Below are 19,796 nucleotides of genomic sequence, written 5' to 3' on the forward strand. Positions count from 1 at the left end.
CTGTTAAGGGTGAAAGCGAGAGAGGGATGGCCTGAGATGAGAAAAGACTTAGAGGACATCATCAAAGACTATTGGGAGGTAAGATGGGAAATTAATGAGAAAGATAACTATATGCTTAGGAATGACAAAATTATACCTCCTCGGAATCTTAGACAAAAAATAGTAAAACTAGCTCACGAAGGTCATCTAGGAAGAAGTCTTACTAAAGCCCGAGTAAGAGAAAGATTTTGGTTTCCTAGTATGGATTCCACAATTGAGAACGAAGTTAAAGAATGCTCCTTTTGTGCTCTAAGCGACAAGTCCAAGTTCATTCGCAAGACACCCATTTCCCCGGTACAGGTTCCTGTCAAGCCATGGTCTAAATTAGCATTAGACATTATTGGGCCTCTTAATTACACTGGTCTGTCTACAACATTTTTAATTGTACTTATAGACTATCATTCACACTGGATCACAACCAAATTAGTTAACGTAATTACTACTGAATCAGTCATCAACTTCCTGAAAAATGTTTTTAGCTTAGAAGAATCCCAGAAGTTCTTATAACAGATAATGGGGTCCAATTAACTTCAAGCCCAATGAAACAGTTCCTGGATTCTATTGGGGTAAAACATTACACCACAGCTTTATATTGTCCCAGAGCCAACGGCTTAGCAGAACGAGCTAATAGAATGATTAAAGAATGTATCCAGTTAGCAAGTATTAACAGATTGAACATTGAAAATACCGTTAGAGAAATGTTATGGGCCTATCACACCACTCCCAACTCTATAACGAAAATATCACCCTTTTCAGCATTACGAGGCAGAGTACCATGTACCAAATTCTATCCCTCATGGTTGGGTGGGGGAGTACGGTGCAAAAATACATCTCCAGGTGCTAAGACAAATATAGAAGTAAACCAGGAAATGTATAAAGAAAGGTATAATACCAAATTAGGGGTTAAAAAACAATACTGGATGGTGGGGGATAAAGTTATGATCAGGAAACCAGCTGGTTACTCGAGAAGGGGAATGGGAGAGACCAAGTTCGTGGGACCATTTTGCATTAAAGCAGTAAAGAAGAATGTTGTTATTTTAGAAAATGGACAATGCTGGAGCATGGACAGGGTTGCAAGATATGTACCAATCACTACCAAGACTGCAGATGAAATTCCAACGGGGAAGGAACCAATGCAGTCAATAATTCGGAGTAGCGGACTGAGAGCACCTAGTTGCCGAGCGACCAAACCTCCCGCATGGAGTAAGGATTATATTTGAATCCAACTATTATGCAAAACTTCATGTTTTTGGAACTGACTCAATTTCAAAGGTCTGGAACTGTTATGATGTAGATTCAATTAATCACTTTTAATGTAAAACCTTCCCTTTGTATTTTTGGTTATATTATTGTGTGGGGAAGATGTGTTATATTCTAGTCTGGAGTTTTAATTACTAAATTATATGTATGTAGTTCTGTTGAGGTAATATCGTTAGACAAATATAGTTATTAGATAAATATAGTTATTAATTATTAATGTCATTGGCATCAATATGTATTATACACTGTTAGGCCTAGTTCATAATGGTATGATCTGTCCAACCCTTGTGGGAACTAAAGATGGTAGGTTCTGGAGGTGGTTGAGATCTGGAGTGTGTGATAGAATGTTGAGAAGCTGTGAGAGAAGGTGATGAAGGAGAAGGAGGAAGTCACAGAGTGAAGAAGAAACAATAAAGTCATAATTGTTATAAAGAAGATTGGAGTGGACTTTATAATAAAAACCTTTCCTTCCACACCTTCAGATTGTCACATAAATCAGTCTCAAGTCGGAAAAAAATGTAAACACCAAGCTCCCTCGGAAGACAAAGCCTGACATTTGACCTATGTGTTTGAATGCACAGCAAATGTGACAAGTTAACAAAATGTATAGGCATGTTTACAGAAAGCAAGCACTCATGCAAGAATAAAGTAAACACGCTGTGCTACACGGGAGGGGCTCACATAAGCTGGACAACCTAAGTGAAATAAAGCTAGCAAATAGAAAGTAAGAAACTGTGAGTTAGAAAACACAAAGCTAATGGTAAGCGATGGGAGGAATGCATTCACAGGGAAGCTTTCAGAATGTCCCTAAGAAGTCTTAAGCAAACCAAACAGCTGCGCTGTCAGGTAGGCTTCCACCAAGAAATGACGTTTTAGCACCCAGGAGAATTTCTAAAAAGTGGAACATTTATATGGGATGGCTGTCGGGTCTCTCCCACATCTATGCATAAAAACCCAGCTGTATTCATGTCAGGGAAGCGAAAAGACATTACCTTCCAGAGCAACAAGAAGCCTGGAGGCACGGATTTCAGATTGTGCCACAGGCCAGTGCTACAAATCCTTGGACCTAGATCTGGGCTCGTTAAATTAAAAGAAGATGCGAAGTATGTACATGTAGCCTTGGCACCAGGCAACGTATTGTAGTTGTGCCAAGGACACAGGAATAAACACATCTCGGCGGTGGAAATTTATATTGTATGGCGCCACAAATCAAGCGGGCGAGAGTGTTGAAAAGATGCTGAAGGGCACAGAGAGATTCGTCTGTCAGTGATTAGGGCTGTAAATATTTGGCGAGGCGACATCAACTTGCTGGGAAATCATGTACTGTGTCTAACTGTTCCCACGAGAACGGTCATTTTAGTGGCCTCGATTTACAGGGGTGATATACACTGTTAATATGGAGAGTGCATCGGTTCCAGTCAAGTGTGTTTCATTTTGTAAACCTCGGTTTTAACATTGTTTAATACGTTTAATAAAGATGAGACCTGAAACTTGCATCCACGCCCATCTTCTTCTTTATCGAGTAACTCACGTTTCTGACACCGACACCAAGCAAAGCCTTGATCACCCTTATAACATGGATCCGGTCACCCTTCATGGAGTAGCATTCACAAAGCAATCACACCTACCTATAACATTCACAAAGCAATGAGATCATTCTCCAACGTTCACAAGGCAAAACATCTTTCAGTCATATTCACATCCCTAGGTGACATTCACAGAACAGTAACATTACTGTGTAAAATTCACAGAGCATTAACATTCCTCTGTAACATTCACAAAGCAATAACACCGATCTGTAACGTCCACAGGGCGGTAACATCCTTCTGTAACATTCACAGAGCATTAACATTCTTCTGTAACATTCAGAGCATCAACATCCTTCTGGAACATTCACAGAGCATTAACATTCTTCTGTAACATTCACAGTGCATTAACATCCTTCTGTAACATTCACAAAGCAATAACACCCTTCTGTAACATTCACAGAGTACTAACATTCTTCTGTAACATTCACAGGAAGTAAGGTAAACGTTCTTCTTTAACATTCACAGAGCAGTTACATTGCTGTGTAACAGTCACAGAACATTAACATTCCTCTGTAACATTCACAGAGCAATAACATCCTTCTGTAACATTCACAGGACAGTAACATCCTTCTGTAACATCCACAGGTCTATAACATCCTTCTGTAATATTCACAAGCCAATAACATCCTTCTGTAATATTCACAATAAGAGGGTTAACATAGCATTAGCATCCTTCTGTAACCTTGATAAAGCAGTACCATCCTTGCTTAACATGTATATAGCAGTCACTTCCCCTAATACATTTACAAACTAGTAACAACTTCTGTGATCTTCAGAGAGAAGTGACATTCTCCTTTAAATGCCCGAGATCTCAAGCATCCCTATGCGTGTCTCATCATTTTCGGTGTCCCTTACCCACAAAGCGTACTTCAAGTTCCTCGCTCCTGTTGGGGACTATGCTGTTTTCGGTTGGTATGTACGAACAGCAGGGACAGTGCACTCCAATTTTGAGACCCAAGTTTCTATCTGAGGAGAAAGAGCATCCTCTCATGAGCATCTGTCAACTTGTGGTAAACAACCATTTAACTGGAAGTAAGAGTGAACTCACAAAAGCTGCACCACGTGATACAACAAGAGTACCACAGGTCAACCATGCTTAATGTTCAAAGACCCATTCTTGAAGAAAGTCACACACCACACACTAGCCACTCATTGAATCTGCAATGAAATGACACAAACATCAATTGAGTTGAGAAATTAATTCTACCAGGACAAAGGAAAAAAGGTAAAATAAGAGATTATTGGTACAACAGTTTACGTACTCTCACAATCAGTGCTATAACCACATCTACATGAGTGTTGAGAAAAAATAGAAAAAATAATAAAGTATACAATTGGATAGCTAGGAGAAATATCTCGTATTAGTAACCACAAATGAACACATGCAGCTGGCACAGCAAGACACAAACAGAAATCATAGCAATACAGATAGTGATAATACAAATGTATACAAACTAAATGCAAATGCAGCAGAGAATACAAATTTCATACCACACACACCTGCCAATACAATGGGTGCAACTATTGACATAACCAGCAGCACACCTCCCCTGAGCTGTTTCTCCTCACAGCACCATCCATCATGCACAGACCAGCAGAATATGTAAGGTAGCCACCGGTTCAAGACATTTTCCACCATGTTGACATCAGTGTTTGTTGCACTGCCATAATCTTTAGAACTAATTAGTCAAGGGGGAGAGAAAAGATATACAGAGGTTTGCCCTCTTTTCTATGTCTGCAGAAAAATATATTGGGGAGATGAACTCCTGGACATGGCCGCAGTAGCTCACTTCACCAACCACCCACTCCAGTGCCTTCCATTCCCATATCAAGGTATTGACTGCTCACACATTACTGGATATTTGGATCATTTAGGAGCACCAGCAGGGTCACAGCTGCAATCTTACAAGGAAGGAAGCCAACCCCGGTGCTTGCACCAAGAATTGACATGTATCATCGGTTGATGGCAGCAAGACAGGCAAAGCATGGCGCAGCAGTTCTTTGACTTTGCCTATTTCCCTTTGTGCTTGGAGCGATCAATTGCACACACGCAGCACTTCAACCATGGCACACCACTATTGCCATCAAAACCCATGCAAATGCATTAATTTGTAAGATTTCTGGGATGACAAGGGCCGCTTCAAACGTCCATGCCAACTTCACATGTTTGTCACCTTTCCGGGTGCAACACATAACAACTTCATCTTCCATCAGTCAGTAATTCCATGTCAGCGTACTCCCTGGAATTAAGTAGACATCTGGATGCCTTGTGAGTACAGCAAACACACTTCTGTGTTGGCTCAGGACATGGCATTACAGACCTGGCACACATCACAATATTCTTATATACATAACTAATTGTCCATGTTATGAATGTATGGATTGGTCAAATGTAAAGAAATATGAATGAAGAGGAACTGTAATCCATTTAAATATGTCTAATTTTGAAGGTGAAACTGAGTTTGGCCTCTGTCCCCATCTCCTCATCCCATACTAAAGTCCAACCACAGTGCTTCAACAGCCGCATGGCAGGATAACAGAACATACATGCTGCCCTAAGGCATCATAGGCCACTGAGACACTATTATCTGTCTCTGCATGAATGAAAAAACAATTGTGCCCATGTGAATACCAATAAAAATGGCTAAAAAGGTGCCAATTCCCACTTTTGTGATACACTGTGGGAAATCAGTGTGATAAGCTTGTGTAATATCCTCCTTTCCCATTTTACATGTGAGGAACATTACACCTACTGTGCGTTAGATGCCTACATATATTAGGTGTACAATTGTGAACTACATGTGTACGCACGTATGGCATCCTTAGGGATTGTCCTGATCTGTAGACTTAGTTCACCTGTGATAAGAGGACAGTTGAGACATCCTCCAATGAGCTTCGTGGGTGTGCAATTCTTCTAAGGCAGGAGGGCTCAGTATTGTGCACAAAGTATGGGAGCCAGTTTGTGTGAGGCTTCATGTTTGCGATGCAAACACTATGCTAGGAACAAGTGTAGAGCCAGAACAGAATACAAGTCCACAGGGCTCTCACCAAGCCTGCAATGGTGGCAACCACCTTTGCATCTTGGGGTATAAGTTTCATGTGCCTCAGAACGTCCTTTGCTAGGCAGTCAAGCTACTTGGATGCTGCAGCCAGATTCATATTGCCAGATTTGGAATACAAATGCTACGCCAGGAGATATCAAAGAATTTCCTATTCAGAAGAGCATTCTGGGATAGTACTGCATATAAGGATTTTGACTTTGATATTTGAACACTAGTTTCTGGAGTCCTGTTTTTCCAAAAGATATGAACTCTAATCTGCACTATTATTTCAATGAGAAGAACAAGAAAGATCCTCATATGTACCAACTTGTTTATGTTAAGTCACACCATGGTATTAAGGTATGAACATGGTGGGGAACTGGTTACTTGTTGTAAAAGGAAGATTAATACTAATGTGTATTCCTTGTGTTACAGCTGATTAATCTGTTACAGTAAGATTCATTCTGAGCAGAGAGTTGTATTACAAATCACTGAAGGTAGTTACTGACATAGAAACAAGTACTTTAGTTCAATAATTCTCTTGCATTAAGGGTATGGGTTGAATTTACATTTCAGCTCTAAGAATTCTCAGAGCTTCAAACTCCCATAGTGAGAAATACAGAAATGTGATCACAAGGTATGTCATCTGTCATATTAGGGTTAGTGAATGGGGACTTAAAAGATGAAAATGAATTATCTTTCATTTTAGATGCCAACGCTTCTAAGGAGCAGGTTAAGCCTAGCTGTAAGAACAGGCGGAGTGACAATACTCATGGTCTCAGTTTCTCTCTCTCTCTTGTCCCACTCCCCTTTTTCAGTGTTTCCTGCTGACCTGCATAGTACCCTCCGCATGAATATCAATTGATTCAGGAAAGTGCGCTTCAGTTGGTTCCATATTGCCAAGATTCAACACATTGAATTCTATTGATCACCTTCTCTATCTGTCACTTTCTTGCCTAATTTAAATCCTACAGTACAACCCATCAGTGGCTCTGACATTGACCGGCATTTTCTCAATTGAGAGGAGATCATCCAATCCCTCCTCATACACAATAAAGGAACACAGTTATAAGAGACAACACATCACCTTAAGAACGGAGTATATATTGTTATTGATGCAATTTAATCAACAATACAACTCAGGGACTCGGGCAAGCTGTGCTTGTGAGAAGAAAAGTGCTCATGCCGATGGAAAGTGCTTACGACAATATTTAAGAGAGTAAAAAAAAGTAATAGCATTTCTTTCTTATAGTTTCTCAGGCCCAGCGGTAAAGTCTCTAATAAGCAATCTGAAGATGGGCAGTTGAAGCAATCTTTCCTCTTATTTCCCCATACAATTGTATAGTGCAGGCCTAATGTATATTCTGTGAACATTGCGACACGTTATAAGAGTGTTTGTGACTTAATAATTTAGTCTGGTTTTCCTCAGGACAAAGAAAAGGAGACACCACAATCTTCATGCGTTCTTCTCAGCCTGATTAAATCTTCAGTGTCCCGTAGTAGCCACTTACTAGCCTTGAGTGGCTTCCAAAAATAGCGTACCTCATCAATCTGTTAAGTGCAAACAAACATGTTTGCGTGGGGAAATATTTCAAAGTTCACAGAGACATGTGTACCCACTTTTCGTTCATCCTGAAAAATCTCCTGAGGTCATCAAAGGTGCCCCAATAATCTTGCACTGAAAATACGCAGTGTGGGCCAAGTCGTATAAGCCCTCTCATGGCCCTGGAGTCGTCTCTCCTGAGAACGTATTTTCAGTGAGATCTTGAAAGGCGTTGATGCAGAATATTGAGTTGCATATTCATGGCAGGTCAGGTTATCCATTAAACTCCAGGACCCTATGTGCTCCATCTCTGAGATGTAGTCTGAAATGCACATGTAGTAGAATAATGTGTAACCTAGAAGTGATTATCATGCACTATCACTGTATCAGATCCATCAGCTGTTGATATACACAACTTTACTGACAGGTTGTTTTTCTCTCTTATTCTCCACAGCGGGCGGCACAAGATAGGGACACGCCAACTGGACCAAGGGCACGTTCATCATCATGGCGGGCATCCACCACCAGCACTGCCACAGAGGAGGGTGCTCTGCAAGAGATACAATATTACCCCAGACAAGCACAAGAATACCTACAGATACCACTGGGAGGCAGGCACAGAAAAGGGAGAGGTGGTGAACCCGGATACTACCACAGATAAGATGCATAGGGAAGAATAGAGTCTCCATGTCTAGGAATGCCAATGGTGTTCGAGGATTGACGCTGTCTCATCTACTCTCACTAGCACTATCTGCCCAGGGGGAGATCAGCAGCCGAGGACTTCATTGTGCCTGTGTCCTTTTGTAACACACCCTCCCAAGCCCAACTCTGTCTTTCCAGAGATAGCCAGGGAGTAGGTGTGGGTGATGATAGGAGGCAGCAGGCAGTACCGCAGCCAATAGAAAGTCCAAGAAGCTCCCTTCCCTTACCTTTTGTCCTCCTGTATTACAACCATGCTGCCAGACCCCACAAGGGGCTGTGGGGCAAGCAGCAGCTACAGGGCCTCAGCAGTGTGGCTGGGGTTACTGGGGTCTTATGTCCCTGGTAACATCCTACCAAAACTCTCAAAATTGGACCACGTACAACCGATTCAGCACTTAATTCTCAGTGGTAGCAGTGACGAGCAGTCACATTCTTCTCAGAGAGATAGTGTGGGTGCGCAAATGCAGCACTAGGCAATCACCGAGCAGTGTAATAACTAAATGTCCAACATGGTGCTTTACGTTGGTGAAAGAAAAAGTACTTTAACGTACACAATTAAAACCTAATACTTCACAGCACATAAAACAGTTGCAGTTCTCATACTAGTGCTTAGGCTGCTATGCCTTGTATTTGGCACCCCCTTACTCTTCTGGGTGTCTCTCCCATTGGTAGGTCTGTGTAGGTCTTATCCTGAGGCTTGAATGTCCCTTGGGTTAGGTGTAGATTACCCCAGTGTTCAGTTCTAGTGCTTAGTTCTCACGTGTCTGCCCTTCTACAGTCTCACCAAAACACGGCCCTCACAGTCCGATTTCCAGCATCAGCTGGTGGCTCATTGTACACATCTTGCTTAAACCTAGTTTCTGGATGGAGGCACGCTGGCTGACTGCTTGACATGCAGCCTGGGAGAGAGCGGCACACAGCAGAAGTGGAGCCACATCCAACATCCTCGCAGCTAGACAGTGACTCTGGCTACTTTGAAGCCTCTTCTGGGTCACCAGTAAGGTGCAGTAGATAGTCCGCCAAGGTCACAGTGGCACGAGGGAAGATGCTGCGTGGTCTGGGTCGCAGTGACATAGCTCACCTCGGGCCCAGACTTGGATGGCAGTCACAGAGATCACCTTGCTACAACATCTGGATGGTGGCGTACTCCACTTCGGACACAATCTTTTTGGCAGCACACTCTGCCTCAAGCACATGCTTCCTGATGGCAGTGACGATAACCATGGACTGCATTTCACTCCTGGAACCATTTGTAGAGTGCCTACAGCCCACAAGCCTGGTGACATACAAATAATTTTGCCCAGTCTTCCTTCAACCGGCGGACCCACAAAGCACTGGTAGTCAAGCTTCTCCGGCGCTTCTGGTGAGTCACACTACTGCAGGTTTGGCAAACTCCTTTGCTCTCTCAGCAACAGGCTGACTTGAAGGCTCTTTACTCGGGAGACTCTGCTTTTTCTAACAAGATCAGACTCCAGGTGGTGAACCATTACCTCCAGGAAGTTGGCTGTCCACCAGTTCTGGTTGCACAGCAGACCTCTGAGTACTCAGTGGAGCATGGCCATCCTTGGCAAAAGAAAATTTGAAACTGGAATAACAAGTGAGTCAGTGGCTCCACTTTTATACAGGTTAAGATGACCGGCATGTGAATTCTCTGTCTGCACTTTCAGTAACCGGTTTGGGTAATTTCCCCTTTCACCTGTCCTAACAAGGCTGTTCTCCAGACACAACATGGTTGCAGAGTGATGCTCATCACTGCAGCATAGGCTCCAGCCTAGAGTACCCACAATAAGGACACAAAGGGGTGGGAGATTTCTGCAGCTAATTCATCTGACACTGATCAGGAAACAGTTAAAAGGCTGGCCTCTATTAAATAATCATTTTCACTTTGAACAACAGGAACTACAGTCCCACCCTTCACCATCTACCAAATGGCAGTAATACGGGAAGACTAATCAGAGGCTCCTAAAAGATCCCTGTCTTGACTTTGCGTTCTACGGTGTCCAGGTTTCCTCCCTCCACCTTTAGGAAGTCAGCAATACACTTCAATTTTCTAGGAACACTCCCCCCCTCCATCCTAAGCATAGGAAGGGGACAGGTATTTCTTAAATTGAACCTTTAGGACTCCATTACTCTGGCTCACTCATACACACACTGCATGCACCGCGATTGGGGTGTTACCACAAGGATCTGGGTTAGTACTTAGACGTAGAACTTTACAGGAGTGGGCCAGGAGGCCTCCACTCCAATGACACAGATAAACAGGTCTGGTTGGGCACAACTGCTGATTCACAAAACATGGGGGGTTATTCTAACTTTGGAGGAGTGTTAATCCATCCCAAAAGTGACGGTAAAGTGACGGATATACCACCAGCCGTATTACGAGTTCCATAGGATATAATGGACTCGTAATACGGCTGGTGGTAAATCCGTCACTTTTCCGTCACTTTTGGGACGGATTAACACCTCCTCCAAAGTTAGAATAACCCCCATGGTATGCTGCCACCACTGCTGTACTTGTTAGATCCATGACAAGGATGGCAGTCTTGGTGAGCACCTTCAGGTCAGAGGACCTCTCTCATTTCAGGGGGACAAACTAGGCCTTAGTGCACCCAATAGACTAGCCTGTGGCTGGGGCCAAAATCAAAAAGCAAGATAACAGATACAAGCAGTCTAGCACTTAGAGCAGGGTAACACAACTGTACACCTTGCATGGGGCATTCCAACCCCAATACATGCTCTCTACCAGACACACTTCCTTTCCAAACTGGTACATTTCTTAACCTAATCCATTACACTTACCGTGCCCCTATTTCTGTATCTCATCCCTCTCCAGAAGTATCAGAGCCAACCCGCCCCTATTTGACATACCAATGCAACAAGATGTGGTGCAGGTCACAATTCCATCTATCCATGAGGATGAGGCAAGAAATGTATTCCCAAATCCAGTCACAGAATCACCATCTCAAGTTGGATGTTTGGCTTTGGAAGTTGTTTAAAATTTGTTGCAATCAGAAAAACCCCATCAAATGGCAGTTCACCCACCCCACAAACTTGCAATTCACCCACCTTACTGATAGGCAGGGCCATTGGAACTATTTGTCAGGAGAGGGCCAAATTATGCAACAGGGTTGAGTAAATTATGCAGCAAGAAAAAGCAAATTATGCAGCATAATGCAGCACATTTTTTAATTGTATTACTTTATTATTTCGTAATTGTTAAACTTGGTAATGACGTCTGTACATTGATTGCACAACATTAGTACCAGTTTAACACCGAAATATAGCAATAAGTAATAGAAAGGTGACCAGTCCAATTTTGCAAAGGGCCTTCAACCATGCTGCAACACGTGTCGCTGCAGTTTAGTAACTTTTGAATCGTTTGAGTTAGAAGCAATTTTTTTATACGGTCAAATTATGAATTATATGGCAAATGCAGCATATCTATAATCATGCGAAAATCCCAGCGACGCCACAATCGCATAATTCCAGTGGGCCAGCTTATTGGTGGGAAACTGCAAGGTTCCTACTGGTGGAACCTTACCTGGCTCCACCAGTGACCCAGAGGCCCAGCCACCACAGGGCCACTAGATCATTGTGACTTTCACAAGTCCCTTATTCAAGTTGGGCCGATTGTCACTAAATTACACTGGATAGACCTACATTTCCTTGCCCAGGAAACAAAGCAATTACCATGCTACGCAAGGACTTTGATGTGGTGCTGGCGACACGTTTGTTTAGACCTTTTTGATATTAATGCTTTGTTTTTCCAAAACAAGCTTACAAAGCAGGAGTTTGTTTCACAAAAACGAACAAGTATGGTTCTGCCATGGATGGAGTTTACGTACCCTGTCATTGTGTTAACTTTCCCAGCCCAGGTTCAACCAACACATATGGTGGACCTCAACTGGTAAAATCAGTGGGGTATCTGCCCAAAATATGGTGGGGCTGCCACCAGTGTTACCTAAAAGAGGTGTGTAGAATGGGCCGTCAGGTGAAGGGTTCAAGGCAGTAGAGCTAGCTGAGGCTCTGCTGTTATAAAGCAATAGTTCACTCAACTCAAAATGAGGCAGGGGCACCCACAATTTATGGTGGAGCTCTCAATCTGCCAAACTCTAAATGAGGCTTAAAGACTCCACTGTGTCGAGCTCTGAGCTTCATATCAAGTACCTGGTACTCAATAATGTGCCAGTTCCTTCTGAAACCACTGCTACAACACCAAAAGGTTTCACGCCACATTCAGAAACTGCTTATTACCTCTGACACTCAGATTTTGATCTCTGGTGCAAACGTGTGCTACTATAGGGAAAACACAAGAACGGTGGTGCAATCCCCCTCTCACTGAACCTGACAACCATTTCTGATTAAATGAATCTGTTTCACAAGTCGTAACTGTGATGCAAACCCAGAGGACAAGATTGTCAGCACATTGCTGTGGGCTCATCCCTTTTCTTGCGAGCCCTGAAAAAAGCACAGTGGTGTTAAGCTCAGCTCTCACTCTGATCAAGCTACCTCGCTTTCATTTTCCCAGGGTCCCCTTCTCTTGCTGCAGTCACATTGTAGCATCGGGCCTGACTTCCCCTCTGGGTCTGCACATCACAGCCCTGGGAAGCCTTGAGCATTCACCACAAAGACGTGAGATGTTATTTCTCAAGCACCATCTGTTTATGACACAGCACAGGCTGCACATCATCCCAGGATTCTGACTAGTACTGGGCCCAAAGGTATCATGGTGGCACTAAGAAGACAGATTGGGAGGGCAAAATCACTTCAGGGTTTCTGGCTATTTACTGTTTGAGACACTGAAAAATTGTATCAATTTTTAGTAAGTCTAACATTTGACCAATAATACCGACTTGAGCAGTGTATTGTGTGTAAATTTGGAACTATCTGGTGTTTTCACCTACAGCTGTTGACTTTGGAACTAGAGAACCAGGTCCGACTCTCAGCGTTCACTCAACATCCTGTGATTTTGGGCAAATCACTTAGGGCCAAATATACGACCCTCAGTGTATGTGAACCGCAATCAGCATTTTTTGCAACTTGCAAATTGTGAGTTTGAAAACACTGATGTACAACAGTGTCTGAGACACTGTTTACGATTCCCAAAAGGGTCGCAAAGGACATGCTTCATTAATATTCATGAGGCAGGTCGCATTTTGTGACCAATTGGGAATAGGTGGCACTCACAGGGATGGTAGCCTGCTGGGATCAGCAGACCACCATGTCTGTGACTGCTTTTTAAATAAAGTAGTTTTTTTTTCCTTAAAGGAATACGGGATGCATTTAAAAAATAAAAATGAAACGTTTTCATTTTTTTTTAGAGTGGGCATTAGTCTGTAGGACAACTAACTGCCTTCTCTGAAAAAAATGTGGTGCCCCCATTAACAAAGGGGACACCAACCCGTTTGCGAATGGGTTATCACCTCCTTCAAGGAGTCAGTAAATTATAAATGTTTTGTGACTGCATTCCTGGTCACAAAACATTCATACATACCAGTGCGACTCGCTATTAGGAAGGGAAGCCCTTTACTCACCCCATACCGAATCACAAAAGTAACATGCGAGTCACTAACAAGTTACCAACTCGTATTTTGCCTTAGGTACATGACAAAATGCATTTTAACTGTTGCAAACGGCCCAATGGGCTATTTACGACCAGTAAAATGCATTGTACATCTGGCCCCTAATAATAAATGTGTCCTTCCATAATGTAACTGGTACTCGTGTAAAGAGCTCCAGTGCCTTCAGGTCCAGTTTGCACTATATAAAACTGCCTTCGGGGCACTTCACTTTACACACCTGTTGCTTTATTTTATTAATAGTTTTTCTTTTGGTTTGTTTTTTACACGTCGCTTTGAACCCGACGTTGTTACATAATGTGTCAAAAAACAGTGATGTTCCCTACTGAAATTACATCAAGTTACAACTGACAAAATATGTACATGGAAAAATACCATGATTATTGGTTTTACAGCCTGGAATGAGGGGAAATGGGAAGCATCACCACATTATCTCCCATTCTGCCCTGTGGTGCTCCTAATGGGTACAGCATTGCAGCATTAGGCTCAAACTACACCCAGTGGTATTGGTCTTTCCTGGAGCAGTAGTACCACAAACACATCTCCGTCAGATCTGAATGAGACAGCTAAGCACTTTGGGTAATGCTTTTTCTAAAGGACACTCTGTTTTCAGTCACGGCTCGCTGTGTTAGAGGGTGTGGCGCGGTTAAGGGGGTAAAAAGGGGGTTTGCGGGGGGATATTAATAAAAAAAATGTTAAAGAAAATTAACTTACCTGAAAGTTGGGTGCGCCATGCTGCGTCCCGCTCCTCTGCTGGCAGACACAGGCTCCCAGCCTGCCCTGCGGCCAATCCTGACACTGCTCAAAGCAGCATCAGGATTGGCTGGGAGTGCCCAGCCAGGGGGCGTTCCCAGGCAGACTGGAAGCCTGTGCAGGCTCTCTCCAGCTCAGCAACTGTGGAGAGAGCCCTGTGCGCATGTGTGTTTGGCCGGCCCAAGACGGCCGGCCAAACTCACATGCGCTCTGAGGGGGAGTGCTCAGCAGTCCCCCTCACACTGGTCACCCCCGTGGCCCCACCCCTTTACAAGAAAATGATAATAAACACTGTTTATTATTGTTTCCTTATATGAGTTTTGCAGCTGCCGCTGCTGGTGGGCTGAGGGGGGGGCGATGCTCCTCTGCCCTCATAGACGGGCTACCCCTGTCTGTTTACTCTGCAGATTATTGGAGAAAGGTCTCCATACAATCTGGCATCATTGAACTTTGTGTATGCAATTACACTACCTGAGAGGGGTACTGGCCACAACATGGGATAGAAACGTCCTCTATATATGAAGACACATAAGTATCACAGTGGGCGAAAAGCGGCAAGATAGGTAGTAAAGGTTAAGCTACACTTCTCAAAATCAATTTTTGGACTATAACACCAAACAGACTGAAGATCTGTCACTACATTTCAGTGGCCACATGGCTATGTTCACGCATGTGAAGTTTAGTACACGCTAATCAAGATTTTTTCGTATGAAAGGTTAAGTTAAGTCAGAGTTTGGGCACTAATTAACTTTAATTTGGCTTCTCCATCTAGCACTTTACCAACTGTGACATGCCCATCTGATCTACGTAGTCCAAATATACTTGACAAAATGTGAAAACTATCTCAGTAATTTCAGGAAAAAACACTTTAAACATGTTTGAGACATACTCGTTAATTTTCTGGGACACAGGAAACTAGAGCTAAACGCAGGTGTGTGCACGTTTTTAAGGTGGGAATCCAGGTTACATTAGTTTTACTAGCCAGCAAGCGAGCTCCACCCACTCAAGGAGTGTTTAAGTGGTTCTCATCCAAATAAATGTGTAAAATAGCTGGGCTAAAGGATGCATTTTCCAGCCCCATTTGTCAGTAAATGATCAACAAGTCATAGGTCTGATAGAGAAGTATTTCTGAATGGACGTTTTGCTTGGTATGAATCCAATTACGTGACAGTTTTTGGATACTAGTGTGTTTTGTAAATGTCCCTGTCCTTACAGCCCCTGAGCTTCCCTGACAGATTCTTTGCCAGCCTGCCCTCTGCACCCCAACCTACTACGCATCCAGGCACCTGCATTTACGATTCAGTGAATGCAGGTGCACTTATGTTTTTTAACATTGAACTTATTACTACAGCCATGCAGTTTTGCAGGATTGTCAATGTGCCTTCTGCATCTCATGCAAGTGACGTGCAGGTCACAGGTTCATATCCTAGTAGACTGCTCTCCTGGTTAATGCAGCTATCATAGAGTTCCTTGTGTAAGCTGGAGGTCACAAGTTCCTACCCTGAGACAGTTTAGTGGGTCATGCGCCTTCTGCATACTCCAGCATGCCATCTATGCAGAATAGGTTTCCATGGCTTCATTCTTCAGACACTGGTCAAATGATTGACATTGGGCAATACGTTCATTGCATGTTAGAAACACAGCATTGTGAATCAAATCCATGTTGCTGGCTGGCATCCATTCCAGACCTGTAGTTTTCAAACAATGAATTGACTTGTTTTAAAAGTAATGCTATTGAACCTCTTTCTAAGTGCATGTGGTGCCTATTTTGTGCTGGTCGTTGCAGGTGGTGGCAACCAGCACTTACTTTTGGGGACAAGATCTTATTCTTCATCATCAGACTTTGACTGTGAGCAAGCCCCATACTTTGGTTACGCTTACTTTCACCTTCGGTCGACCACAAGTACAAAAAGACTCTTCAGGCACCAGGATGAGCCTCTTAAGGAGAGGCCAAGGCACTGCTCAGCATTCAAAAGCGGCCTGCTATTCTGGAGTAATCCATAGTTCAATAACACCGCCATGGAACTTTTCTCCTGAGGACTCTTTTTTAAACAACTCTATATGAAGTTTCACTAGCAGGTAAACAAATCAAATGCCTATGACAATATGATATAACAACATAAAGATACAGGTGGAGATTTTTACATAGTGAACAATATTAAGTACATAAGATAGATGTAATTGAATTGTAATCTATTAATATTTATATATAGGCCGTCCTACACCTGATGAGGCCCGATAGTGGGCACAGGATCAGTCAATCAGACCACAGTCTCCTTTTAAATGTGATGGTGGAAGGAACATGACAGTTCCCTATATTTTGGTATGGGTGTGAAACTGGCTCCAGCTTCAGTAGCTGATCATTTCTCTTTGGCAGAAACTTTCCCATACGCCCTACAAATCCAAGGTACTGTTTGCAGGTCTTCCCAACACCATAGCTGGATCGAGATGCCGCGGCCAGGAGCAGTGGATGAGAGAGCTGGACGAACAGCTTGAGAGAGCTGAGGCTAAGAGAGCCTTAGCCAAGAAAAAAGAATTGTGTGCAGCTCCGGAACTGAGCTGTGAAGAGCTGAAGCTGGAAGCCATGAGGGCTGAGTCCAGTTCAGATAGTGGCAGCAAAAGTGTTATATCCAGTGCTGATGAAGAACTGCACATGCCCAGAGACTTGGTGTCTGACTTGAAGGAGGGGGGTTAACACACGCTAAGAGGTTTAGGAGTATGAGGTAGCTCCAGTGATGTGCAGGGTCCCTGAGGTGCATTGGGAACTGGCATAGGGAGTCATTTTCCTAGTGGTGGGAGGGACACTCTACTGGCTCTAGGTGAGAGTGATAGGGAGAGGGGTTCCCCCCAGGTAGAGGTCCTGGTTGTGGAGTGTGGAGACATCCCAGAAGAGTGTGGGTTGAGTGTCAGGGACTATAAGGTACTATCTCACCAGTCTCAGGAGGGTGAGGTGGGGTACTTTTTCAAGGCTGAGTCACTGGATGTTTGGGTGAAGGGTAGTTTGGTTAATTCATGTGAGGGGCTGTGTGATGTATTTTCTGGAGAGCATATGTCCAGTCCTTGTTTTCCAGAGCTATGCCAACACCCGGTGGAGTGTGAGTTCTCTGACCCCATGGAGCTTACACTGGAGTCAGACCTCTGGGTGAGTACCAGAGAGTCTGAAGAGGCATTTGGGGGTGCTCCTGAGTGGAGTGGTCTAGGTGTTTCCCAACAAGTTGAGGTGGAAAAGGATTGCAATGTCCCTGGTAGGTCCCTGTGTAGAGTGATGGGTGAGGGATCCCATGTCCAGTCTCAGAAGAGAGGGAATGGGGGTGGGCTGAGGCCCAGGGTGCCCCAGATCCAGTTCCAGGTCCTGGAGAGTTCCATGAGGGATCGCCAGGAGGGGAGCCTGTACAGTAGGGCCATTTGCTGAGGGAGACCCCGTAGTGTCAGGAGAACTTGGGGGGGGGGGGGGTGGCTGTAGCCAGTGTCCTACCAGTTCTGGTGTCTGGCAGTACCACTCTTAGTGAGGGGGTACAGAAGTCCAGACAGAGGGTTGAGAGGGGGTTGCAGGCCCCAGTGAAGAATCTGGAGGGTCAGGGGTTAGCTCTGAGGTCAGAGCCCTCCAGGAATGTCCTTGGTGATACCATTTCTGGGCTGGGGGGGAACCAGCCTTTGCCAGATTGGCAGAGGTCAGGAGACAAGCCAGACTCTCATATGGCGCTTAGGGAAGATGGTTCCCTTGAGGGGGGTAGGTGTGCTCCCCAGGACGTTCTGGCTTGCCATGCAGTGGTCCAGCCTGAGGGTAGTGACTCTGGGTTGGATGGTCAGGTTCAGGGGGTAAGCTCTGACCTGATGGGGGGTAGGTGTGCTCCCCAGGAAGTCCTGGATTGCCTCACCCCTGACCCCAGTTCAATCTAAGGGCACAGACCCTGGATTGAAGGGCCAAGTTCAGGGTGTCCCCCCTCGCCTGGAGGGAGGGACTACTGCTAACAGTGCCCCTACCAAATATTGGCTATTTTTCTAAAGCTGGTGTGGTGTCCTTTTGTAGTGTTTTTACTGTATTACTGCGTGTTATGTACAAATGCTTTACACATTGCTTCTGAGATAAGCCTGACTGCTCGTGCCAAGCTACCAAGGGGATGAGCAGGGGTTATCTGAGCGGGTATCTCCCTTATCCTGACTAGAGTGAGGGTCCCTACTTGGACAGGGTGCAAACCGACTGCCAACTAGAGATCCCATTTCTAACAATCCATATTTGCGGTTTCCTATATAAGGGATCGCAAACTGAGATTTCTACTGGGTACAAATAGCAATTTGTGACCACTTACAGGCTCTGTACATCTGAAAAGCCCATTTAGCATTTCTTAAGGGCCCAAAATAGCGATTCGGACAGTTAAGAAATTCTAAATGGTTTTGTACATCTGGCCCAAAATGCCCTATTGTGCCCTTCTACAGGACAGAAACACGTTATACAAAGGGCGGCAAGCAAACTCAGCTTTGAGATGAACGGAAAGGGATAAAACTTTAAACAATCCACAGTGCTCTGGTAAATATCCACCTATGCTAACAAAAGGGAGAGTAGCAGAGACTTTTGAAAAACCTGATACTTGAACTTCTCCCTCCTAGACCTGAGAAAAACTGTAATTTTGCCCCAGTGTTTTATCTGTAAAAAATACATAGTTTTTAAGAGGTGCCAGGAGGCTTGTGCGTAATTAGTGTATTTTTTTATTTAATTTCACAAAATTTGGGGAAATATTACATGAAATTATGCATGGTGCGTTAAAAGGTATCTTGCATGACTTTTCTAGGTGAGGGAATACCTGGCATGAAAAAGTTACTGGAGGTGCGGTAGAGGGTTGGTTTGATCAGAAAATGTCTTAGTGCGACATTTTCTACTCATACCAGTCTCATGCAAGCAAAAATCATGCAAAATTTCACGTAATGCAAAATGTCTGAAATATGGCATCTTTTGTGTGAAGTTTGATAATTTAAAGGATTACACCTACATAATGAGAATGACCACCAACTGCTGGATCACCAAATGAACTTAGCAACCACCATTGCCATCCCTATTGTTCTTGCTCGTATCCTGGTAAGGTTTCTATGTTAACTGCATTACAATACACAACACTCCGCTGTTCCCCAAATAGATTTCACCAGCACTTTAGAAATACAACTACTTACATTACAGATTTCCATTTTTTCAGATAATCGGTGTTCTAATTTATAAAAATATGTATTGCTCCTGAGTTGTAGGATACGAGTAGCTTGTCCACTGCAGTTCTGCCTCTGCTTTCTGGTTTCTATA

The 19,796-nt window shown here is 43.8% G+C and overlaps 1 protein-coding gene across 1 annotated transcript in view; it reads right to left on the reverse strand.

Annotated features, from left to right (window-relative positions):
- The window catches only part of LOC138259406 (transforming growth factor beta-2 proprotein-like), a 54,521-nt gene that overhangs the window by 20,685 nt on the left and 14,040 nt on the right, over positions 1 to 19,796 (reverse strand). The window contains exon 4 of the mRNA XM_069207151.1: positions 3,744 to 3,854. Coding sequence (XP_069063252.1) covers positions 3,744 to 3,854 — 111 coding nt within the window. The remainder of the gene's footprint in view (positions 1 to 3,743; positions 3,855 to 19,796) is intronic.

This window comes from Pleurodeles waltl, chromosome 9, assembly GCF_031143425.1.
Source record: "Pleurodeles waltl isolate 20211129_DDA chromosome 9, aPleWal1.hap1.20221129, whole genome shotgun sequence".
NCBI classification, from domain to species: Eukaryota; Metazoa; Chordata; class Amphibia; order Caudata; family Salamandridae; genus Pleurodeles; species Pleurodeles waltl.